Source organism: Desmodus rotundus, chromosome 9, assembly GCF_022682495.2.
Source record: "Desmodus rotundus isolate HL8 chromosome 9, HLdesRot8A.1, whole genome shotgun sequence".
Taxonomy (NCBI): domain Eukaryota; kingdom Metazoa; phylum Chordata; class Mammalia; order Chiroptera; family Phyllostomidae; genus Desmodus; species Desmodus rotundus.
This window is the reverse complement of record NC_071395.1, coordinates 62,287,975-62,297,591: the sequence shown is the minus strand read 5'-3', so window position 1 is coordinate 62,297,591 and position 9,617 is coordinate 62,287,975. Positions and strand designations below refer to the sequence as shown.

Genomic DNA, 9,617 nt, shown 5'->3' with positions numbered 1-9,617 from the left:
CTCTAAGGAAGATTTCCCGTTTCCCCCTGGCTGGCAGCTCGAGGAGCGGGTGCAGCCTGCTGGGCCGGGGACATTTACTCACCTTGTCCACTAAATGTGTACACCAGGAGTTGACCCTGGTCACCAGCTCATCTTCTCGATTGTCAATCTTCAGGAGGTGGATGTCATGTGATGACCCAACAGCATTGACAACCGTGTCTTTGTCCACAAAAAGCTGCGGAGCAAAAGGTTACACGATCAAGTGTGTCTTGTGACTCGCTGAGCACATGTCAGCGTGCCGAAGAGGAAGGCACACGTGAGAGACCCCCCCCCCCCCCCCCCCACGGTGGAGGCAGCACCGAGCGGGCCACTGCCCGGCGCCCAGGGGAGAGCCGGCCTTTGCGGGTGCGCACTTTCCTCACAGCACACCTTCTGCTGACAGCCCTCCCCGCCCCGAGCAGTGGTGAGTGTCCTGGGGAAAGGGTCCACCAGGGCACGGACTGTAGTCCTAGTTCAGAGCATGTTTTCTGCAGGGAGAAAGCAGCCCCCCAGGGGTGATGCCACTTGGGACATCGGCTCTCACAGTGGTTTTCACAGTGGCTCTCTCTCGGTTACCCTCAAGCACAACCCACCCAGATGCTGGCAGACTGGGTGGGGGGCGTGAGACTGGCTGAGGGTCTCATGGCTGCTCTGAGGGCAAGAGGGCCCTGCAAAGAGGGGTGCTCCTTCCCCTGGCCAGTGGGGCTCGGTGGGTTTGGTGGTGTCCTGCAAACTGAAAAGTTGCGGGTTTGATTCCTGGTGAGGCATATACCTAGGTTGCGGGTTTGGTCCCCAGCTGGGGTGTGTATAAGAGGCAACTGTCGATGTTTCTCTCCCTCTCTTCCTCTAAAATCAAAAAGCATGTCCTCGGGCAGGGATAAAAAATAACTAACTAAATATAAACAGACGGGTGTTCCCCCCACATTGCTTCTCCACTGCTGCTCATGTCAACCAAATCAAGCCTCGTGTTGCACTTGGTGTCTCCTGCCTCCTTGCATTTCTGACCTTGTTTTCTGCCTTGTAAAAAGGTGTTGGAAATGACCTCCCTCTACTAGGCCTGGCTGGTTCTAGGTGCTCACACTGGCTGTCGTGTGCCCGGCACAGATGGAAATCAAGCAGAGCCATCGTTCCCCCCAAGCAGTGCAGGGCTGGCGTGTCCTGAGCCAGCAGCCCGGCTGCCGGGGAGGGGATGCCTGGGTAGCTGGACAGCCCAGAGCCGGAGGCACTGCGCTGAGGGGAGGACTGCGAGTGGGCGCACGCTCGCTTCTTCCTTCCGTGTAGCAGTCTCCAAAATACACCCTGGGGAATCCTGAGAGGTTAGTATTTCTGTAAAAAAACAGTCTTCTTTGGTCAAATACACTTGGTAGTGTGTATGGTCCCTCCTGGATGCTACCTGCACAGAGTGTCTCTGCAGGGACGGCTCTGCAGAGTCCGGCAGAAAATAAGCTCTTTGAACTCATATTTGGCCACAGACTTCTCTTCAGAGTAATACCTGTCACTCTTGTATGGAATGCTGCTTTTGCACAGAGCCCCGTGTGGAAAAGCTGAGCCAGCTGATGTGGGGAGTAGGGTATCGGGGAGCCAGGAGCACTGTCACATGGAAGAAACAGCAAGAAGTCAGGAAGATCCTCCTCCAAGGCCAGGCTCTGGGAGGGGTTGTGTGGACCAGGGACATTTGTGTGGACCAAAGACACACACAACCTGCCAGCCCATGAGCTTCAGGTCACGCCCTGGAGCGGCTACTGTAGAGACACAACCACACCACCAACCCGGCATGCGGAGGTCCTCATTCTTTGTTTTTTTAAAGCGGGTCACAGCTGACCTCCTAAACCAAGAGAAATCATCCCCCAAAGTTCAAATATGCTGAAGACAGCTTTGGAAGCTGTGGGAAGTGAAGTCTGCTTAGAAGGGACATGGTAAGAATTGGTTATTAAAAAACTGGCATTTGAAAAACACAATTGAAAGGAATCTAGTTTAAAGAAATGACTTTAAAATACAAGTTTTGAGTTGTTTCTGGACTCCAGGTGGCCTGGAATGGTGGCTACATCAGTGTGCCTTTAAAACAGCTCTTACGGGTAGACTATTCAAGGTTCCCCTCCCATTTCTGCATATCTTTATGGCCCCGAGGCCCACAAAGCAGGGTGGGGTGGCTCAGGAGCCCTAAAGACACATTTCTTTTAAATTGATTTCTTGGTGGTGTTGGGGGAAGCTTTTGAGGAGGGCATAGCTGGTGCCCTCCCCAGGCCCTCCTAGATGCTGGTGGCTTGAGGATTTGTTGCCCCATGCCCCTGCGGGATCAGATCATTCCACCACACCCATCCTGGGCACCTGGATGACATTGCAGCCCCTCCACCACAGAGAAAGGCACAGGGATCCCACCCTTCCCAGTCCCTGCTTGGCCAGAGGGGCAGTGCCCTGTGCTGCCAACCCCCCTTCCAAGACGGAGCCTTCAGGTCTCAGCCAGGGTCTTGTCCTGGGGCTGCTGACGTGTGCCACACCCACTGTCAATTAGCAGACTCCCTGGAGCCTCACAAGCCCCTCCCGCCTGCCTTGCAGCTGGATACTCACAGGGATGCTCCCAACTGCAGGGCCCGTCTGGCCGCCTGCTGCCCCCTGAATGCAGCAGCTGCTCCCTGCAGCACCAGGCTGGCTCTGGGCCTGGGGCCCTGTGGAAGGCAGCAGACCGCTCACAGCCTCCTGACCTTGAGCAGGCAGCCATGCAGCCTGCACCATCAGGGCCTCCCTCCCTGCCAGCGCCGGGTTCTCTCCCTGAGCACATGGGCTCTGGGCTTTGAAACACAGCTTTGGCCCTAAGCATGGCACAAGCTGGTCACAAATCACGCTGCTGAAGGAGGGTTTTAAAGAGGCCCTCATCAGTGTGACTCTTTACCATGATATACCCATTGGTAATTACCTACCAGAAGGCAGACTTTTTTCAGCCAAAGGCCCTGTTCCCTCGTCTGAACACCCCCATCTTGGTACAGGCTCAGTGGGCACTTGGTTGAAGGCTTTGAGTTGAACTGCCTGTGCTCAAATCATAACTCTACCGCTTACATGCTTTGTGTCTTAGATGGGTTATTTCTAATTTCTGTGCCTCAGTTTCCTCATATGTACAAGGGAGTCATAATGGTTCTGATATTACTGTGTTGGTGAAAAGAACAGATACGTGTCCAGTGCCTCTCAGCCAGCTGGACCACGGGAGGCCCTCGGGCACTGTCAGTTATTTGTGTTGCTATTGCGTTTGACAGTCAGGGCATGCTTTTCTCCCTGAGAGCAGTGCACCGCACTTTGTCGCTTAACTCTAAGGAGACACAAACAGTGTGGGGTCCTGGAAATGTCCCTAGCTGCAACTGCACACGGTCCTGAAAGGCCAGAGGCTTACACTGGCCTGTAGAGGGAAAGGCGTCCAGTGGGTCCTGCTGGCTGTCCACTAACAGGCCTTAAAAGGGTGGCACTGGACACCAACCCTGTGAGAGCTCCCAGGAGCCCTTAGCTGAGAGGGAGAACCCCATTACCGTAGTGCTGGGCCATAGGCAAGCTGGTACACCCAAGCGATCTGCAGTGGGGGCCCAGGGCCAGCCCTGCATCCATGGCCAGGGCTCTGCCTCTCTCAGACTAGCCTGAGTCCAGACCCTGGTCCTCACAGGAGGTGTCACCTTGGGCAGTTACCTTAACTGCACTGAGGCCCAGTCCTTCCCAGTTCCCCCAGCTGCAGATGGGGGCGCTGACAGCCCCGAGGCCACACAAGCCCCGGGGCAGTGCTCTGCACTGCGGTGCACTGGGGCCGGCCCCGCCCAGTCAGCAGGCACTCAGTGTTTCTGGAGCCCAGAAGCAGGTGTGAGGTGGCACCAGGCAGAGCATCTGCTAGGAAAGAGGGCAGCCACAGGAAGCACCAGCCTGCCTGCTTGTCTACCACTGACCTTTAGGCCACCTTTTTCTGTGTCCCAGTCATCAGGGAGGAAGCAGGTTTCAGTCCTGTGCCTGCTGGGTGCCACAGAGCTGGCAGCTATGCCATGAGGAAATTCTGCCCACCTCTTGGTTATCCATCTGGGGGGCTCCCACAGGGCCCTCAGACACAGTCTCCCTGCAGGGCGGGGGAAGGTGGCCTCTTCCTATGTCAACAACAACAGCATTTCGTGGGTGTTTAGGGAGGGAAGGCTGGTGACTCAGTGAGTGGCCCTGCCTCCATGCTTCTGTGCTGGGCGTCTGTCTCAGCCCGGACAGAGGCTGCGGGAGTAGGGGCTGCTGGTCTCAGCGTCCATCAGACTTAGCCCACACTAGCTAGTGGGATCCTGGCACCTCGGCTGGGCCATGTGCCACTGCCCACCCTGGGGAGGAACATGGTGGGGAGGAGGCCATCTCTGCCTTTCCTACATGTAGTATGAATAGTCACAGAAACAAGGCAACGTAAACCAGAGAGCTTGAACCTGGGATAAGGGCTCTGATGATGGCAGGTGAGGTCTATGACAGACCAGGGTTTTCCAGGAAGGTGGTGAGGGACGGCCTCTCCAAGGAGCTGGCATTTAGGCTGAGCACTGAATGACAAGGACAATCCAGACACATGGAAACCCAAGGGAAGATCATGTCTGCTGGAAGAACATCATCTGGAAGGAGTGAGCCCTGGAGATGTGGGCGTTGCTCCAAGGCCAGGGGCCAGGAAAGGCGGTGGAAGGGCAGCAGGCCTGGCCTGCAGGGTAGAAGGAATAGTGTTCTCAAGGAGTCCAGGGAGCCACTGGAGGGCATTGTGGCTGGGTTTTTCTGGGGCTCTCTGGCACCTGTGTGGAGAGCGGCCTGCAGGGCGAGTGGGAGGGAGGCCAGTGTCCATGCACGGGCCAGTGGTGGCAGGACTTGCTGACAGCATGGGGGCGGAGAGGACAGCCTGAGGCTACAGTGAACCAGGGAATGAAAGGCCCCTGACAGGAAAGTGTCTGAGCCTGAGCCTGTCTGTGTCATCGATGGGTCTTCAGAGACACAGCTCACACTGCTCCTGACACAGTGTGGGCTACCCAGAGGGCTGGGGGCCCAGGCTGTGCCTGCTGGCCTGTGACCCTTCATCACTGGGTGCTCTGGTGGCAAGTTGGAGGCATCGTGCTGAATCAGAAACAGAGCTAGCAGCAGAGGAGGGGGTATAGGGGGTGCGGGCGGGGGGCAGGGACGGGTAGGTACTCATCCTAGAGACTCAAGGGTTAAGAAGGCCTTTGGGGGAAATTTCAGATCTTAGCTTCTATTTTAACTGCCTCTCCCAGAAAGTGCCAGAAGCCCCACAGGAATGACCTTTTGGAAACCAATCTCTTTCTAGGTAGTTGAGACTTTATGAGCTTCTCTGTACTTGAGCCCCACTGAGTCCCCCACCAAGTGTTTTGTTTGCCTTTTTCACCTGCTGACCACCCTACAAAGGGGCGTATTATTGCCTTCTGCAGATGAGCAAACTGAGGCCCAAGATTTTCAGGCTTCCTGGAGCCACAGAGCTGGACTGGACTCTGCCTGGCCCCAGCACCTCCCCCCACCCCTGCGCCCACCCCACTTACCGCGCGGACCTCATCGGGCAGGTCCTCGTCCAGCTCGCCTTTGACCATCTTCTCAAGGGCACTGATGGCAATCTCCAGGAGCTTCTCGTGGTGGTGGTTCTCCAGGTCCCGACACTGTGCCATCGTGTGGTGGGAGTTAAGCAAAGGCCAGGGCTGGAGCAGGCCAGCCATGGCTGCAGGATGAGGAACACTCCTAAGGGCCAGTGCATAATTGCCTTCAAGCACCAAGCCCAAGGCCATCCTGCCTGCACCTGCCCCATGCACACACCTGGCTATCACTGGCCATTGGCCCTGGGCTCCCAAGGGTCCCTCCATCCCACTGCCTCCTCACTTGACAGAAGACTGAGCCCTAGTCTTGGCTCTCACCCTTTCTCCCCACAGTGGCCAGAGAGGGCTGTAGTGTATGAACAGGCCCCTCTCCTCTCCATGAGCTTCCCTGCTCTGCTGTAGCCTGAGGGCCTCTGAAGCCCCTTGAGTCTGACTCTTCCCTCCGGACCTTCGCCCAGGCCGCTTCCTCTGTCTGCTAGTTCTCCCCACATTTCCACCCAGCCCCTCAAGCCCTTCCTCAGTGGGCCCTCCCTCCAGGATACTGCCAGCCATGGCTCTAGTTCAGCTGCTACTCACTCCCTGCCTCTGTCACTTCCCTTTCCCTGTGGGACTTTGGGCCAGGAGGGCAGGCCAGGGACTACTTCAGGGGGGGAACACAGCAGTTTGCCCCAAACCAGACGGCTGAGTTCAGGTGGCAGAGGGTTGGTCATCCCCCAAATGTTGGCTCCTGACCCAGAAAATTAACCTGGCTGGCTCATTATGAATAATGTATCAGTGTCCTCAACTTGGAGGTTGTCCCAGTTGTCCCACCCCCAGCATGTAGACCTGCAACAAAGAGGGCAGGTGGGGATTCTGGGGTGTGGGGTCCCCTTGAGTGTTAAGCATTTGAGAAGAAATGTTCCAAAACTTCTATTGCAAACCATGCCTTCATCCCCCACTCCCCCGCCTCCCCCAGAACAGCAGCCCTGCGAGGGTTACAAGAACAAAGCTCGGACCCGGGAACATTCTTTGAACACTTGAAGTCGTTGCCAAACTTCCACCCTCTGAAGGTGAGCTTTTTCCCTTGCTGGAAAACTAGAGGTTTTCCATGCCTCCAATTTCAAAGGTGGAGATTCCCACTCATTAAGGTCCTGTGATGACTTCAGTATCATCTTGATGGAGGTATGGGTCTTCCTGTAAAGCTATTTCTGCTAAGAAGCAAAGTGGCGCACTGTGCCTGTCTCTGCCAACATGTGAGAGCACTGGCGGCCGTGGCAGGGCAGGCACGCACCCCCACCAGTGGCCACCAGGGAGGGAATCCCACTCAGTGGCATCCTGGTTAGTTTGGGACCGAGGGGTACCCTTCCCTGCCTTTTGTTAAAGCTGCAGGAGCCTCTGCCCTGGCCCCCTCTGCAGGCAGGGGGGCCACAGTGAGGGCCAGGATACTTGCCCTGCCCCTGGGCCCAGTGGCGCCTCTCCACAGAAGGCCTCCAAGGAAAGGATATAAGCTTTGGACGTTTTCAATAAAGAGCCCCACCAAGTCAATGATGTTCCTTTCAAACATGTTTATAGTCTCCTAGAAATGATAAAAAAAACACAGTTAACATGCATATTTAGACATGACCTTGACTGGCCTAGCCTCAGAGCCAAAGGCTAGGCACCTAGCCTACAACATGGCCGGCACCTCCTCTAGTCACAGACCTTCAAGGTCAGGACCAGCCATCGTGGCTTTCCCTGGTCAGTGTTTATGAAGTGACCCCGCTTTGCCCTCCTGACCTTGCCCCCACAGCTCCATCACCCCCTGGCCATGTTGGTTCACTCACGACCCCTCGAATGTTTGATGCAACGCTTTCTCCAGGCCTCTGCCTGTTCCCTCTGCCAACAGCCCTGGGCCTGGTCTTAACCCATGCCCCCAGCACACACACAGAGCCTCCCCTTTCTTATGGCCCTCAGTGGTGTCTCTCTCACCTCCAGAGAAACAGGGAGGGGACCAGTAAGAGCCAGATGCCCCGGTCAGTGCCCCAGCCCCACCACCATGTGTAACTCTGGGAAGGTCTCTGACCTCCCTGGGCCTCAGCCTCCTCATCCGTGCAATGGGCTTCCTGTGTAGGGTCTTTCTCCTGGAGTTTGTGGTGAAGTATAAAGAGGTCACTTCACACACAATGCTCTGCAAGCTGCCTGGCCATTACCCCAGATCGTCCGCACCCTGAGGGAGCCCCAGCATAGCTGCATCCCGGTGCTTAGCAAGGTAGCCAATGCCTAAGTGGGACTTGATGTTGATGGAGGGAACAACAGCAGATGATGCACTGTGAAGCCTCCAACTGTGTGGGCCCCAGGGTGGGTCCTGCCCCCAATCCACTAGAACCCAGGGCCACAGGGGGCACAAATGTGCGGAGTCTGCGCGAGCGTGAAGATGGTCTGCAAGCCGAGCCAATTGCACATATTATAGACGCATGTGAACACTGTTGTGACGAATAAAAACAGTGTCACTGAAAAGCACGACTGCGCTCAAAGGCTTTTGGGTGTTGCGCAAGAACGTGACCATAACACCAGCATAGCTGTGCCTGGGTTCTGGGGAGTTCTGCAGTGCTGAGGAGGGGGTCTCCCTACTTGAGGAGGTCCTGGGATGGAGGCATTCCAAATGAATGAGCTCACCTGTCCTGCTGCCCAAGCATCACTTGCTCTGTATTAAAGGCGAACCCGGGGCCAATCAGCAGGAAACCATCACTCTAGGCCTCCCCAGCAGAGGAGAGCCTGGAAAGGCTCCTGCTTGAGGGTGGTTTTGCAGCTGCATGGGCAGCTTTGTTCAAACGAGCCTGGCAGTGCACGGTCATTCAAGTCTGTGCCCAGGGCCCCAGCCTCACCTCCAGCTGCTCCACCAGCTGCATCTCTAGGGTCATGAGCGCACTGAACAGCTCACTGATGTCCTTGCTGCACTCCGCTATCTTCTTCTCAAGGTTGCTCAGTTCGGACTCATCTCGGATGGCACTTAAACTCTGGAAACAAAGCCTGTGCTTTAGGGATCAATCACTGATTGTAATTTGTTAATGACAGGTGACAATGCGGTTTTGTGGGTAGGAACCTGGGCTCTGGGTTTGGACTGCCCAGGCTTGAGAGGCAGCCCTGTGAGTTCGTAGAAGCTAATCCCCTCTCCAGGCCTCAAGGCCATCAGAGCAGATGCTTGGGTTTTTACTGGAGGTGGCTTCAGAGTCTGACAAACTTGCATTTGACTCCTCTCTGAGTCACTTATTAGCAACAGGACTGTGAATGAGCCCTTTGTACTTTCTAAGATTCAGTTTCTGCAACCAAATGGGAGAGAACCCCTGCTTCCTGGAGCCCTGGGGGTCAGGTGGTGGGTGTGGGGCCATGGCTCACAGTGGGGGCTGGACTCATGAAGGCTCAGATAGTGGGCCTGCGACAGGCCCCAGGCAGGGGGAGATGCCGGGAACGTGAGACAGGCTCAGTCTGTGGAAAGTGGTGCACCCACACAGAACTCCTCCGGGGGGCCAAGGGTGCTAGCGGCAAACAGAGCAAGCCCATTTGGAGTGGAGGGTGTTCACAGACTGTAGAGCACCCTAGGGCCGCGTACAGTGCTGAATACCAGCCCTTTGTTAGGGCCTGGACACTTGGCCACTTGATACAATGTCAGCTTCTTTTTGTTGGTGTTTGGTATTAGCTGTGAGGGAAGAGTAACTGGACACGACTGGGGGCGCGGTGTGTGAATGATACTTACAGCTGGGGAAAAACCAGGCTCAACCCCTACCTCAAACCTTACATGAAAGTAAATTCCTGACAGAACAAAGACTTAAATGTAAAAAATAAAGCCATAAAAGTACTAGAAAAAAATGGGTTTTTTCAATAAATAATTTCAAAGTGGAGAAGTCCTTTCTAAGCATAACCAGGAGACTGATAAATTCTATTACATAAAAATTTTTAATATTCTGAATGGTAAAAGCACCATAGACAAAATGATAAGATAAAAATCAAACTGGGAAAATGATTTGCAACTTATTTCACTGACTCAGGGCTAATTTCTCAATCTAT

The 9,617-nt window shown here is 55.2% G+C and overlaps 1 protein-coding gene across 7 annotated transcripts in view; it reads right to left on the bottom strand.

The window, feature by feature from the left end:
* The window catches only part of DRC3 (dynein regulatory complex subunit 3), a 48,009-nt gene that overhangs the window by 892 nt on the left and 37,500 nt on the right, over nt 1-9,617 (bottom strand). For all 7 annotated transcript variants that reach the window (XM_071219279.1, XM_071219278.1, XM_053910825.2 and 4 more), the window contains 4 exons: nt 8,438-8,569; nt 7,079-7,149; nt 5,547-5,670; nt 83-214 (listed from right to left, as the gene is read on the bottom strand). In XM_071219279.1, coding sequence (XP_071075380.1) covers nt 83-214; nt 5,547-5,670; nt 7,079-7,149; nt 8,438-8,569 — 459 coding nt within the window. The remainder of the gene's footprint in view (nt 1-82; nt 215-5,546; nt 5,671-7,078; nt 7,150-8,437; nt 8,570-9,617) is intronic.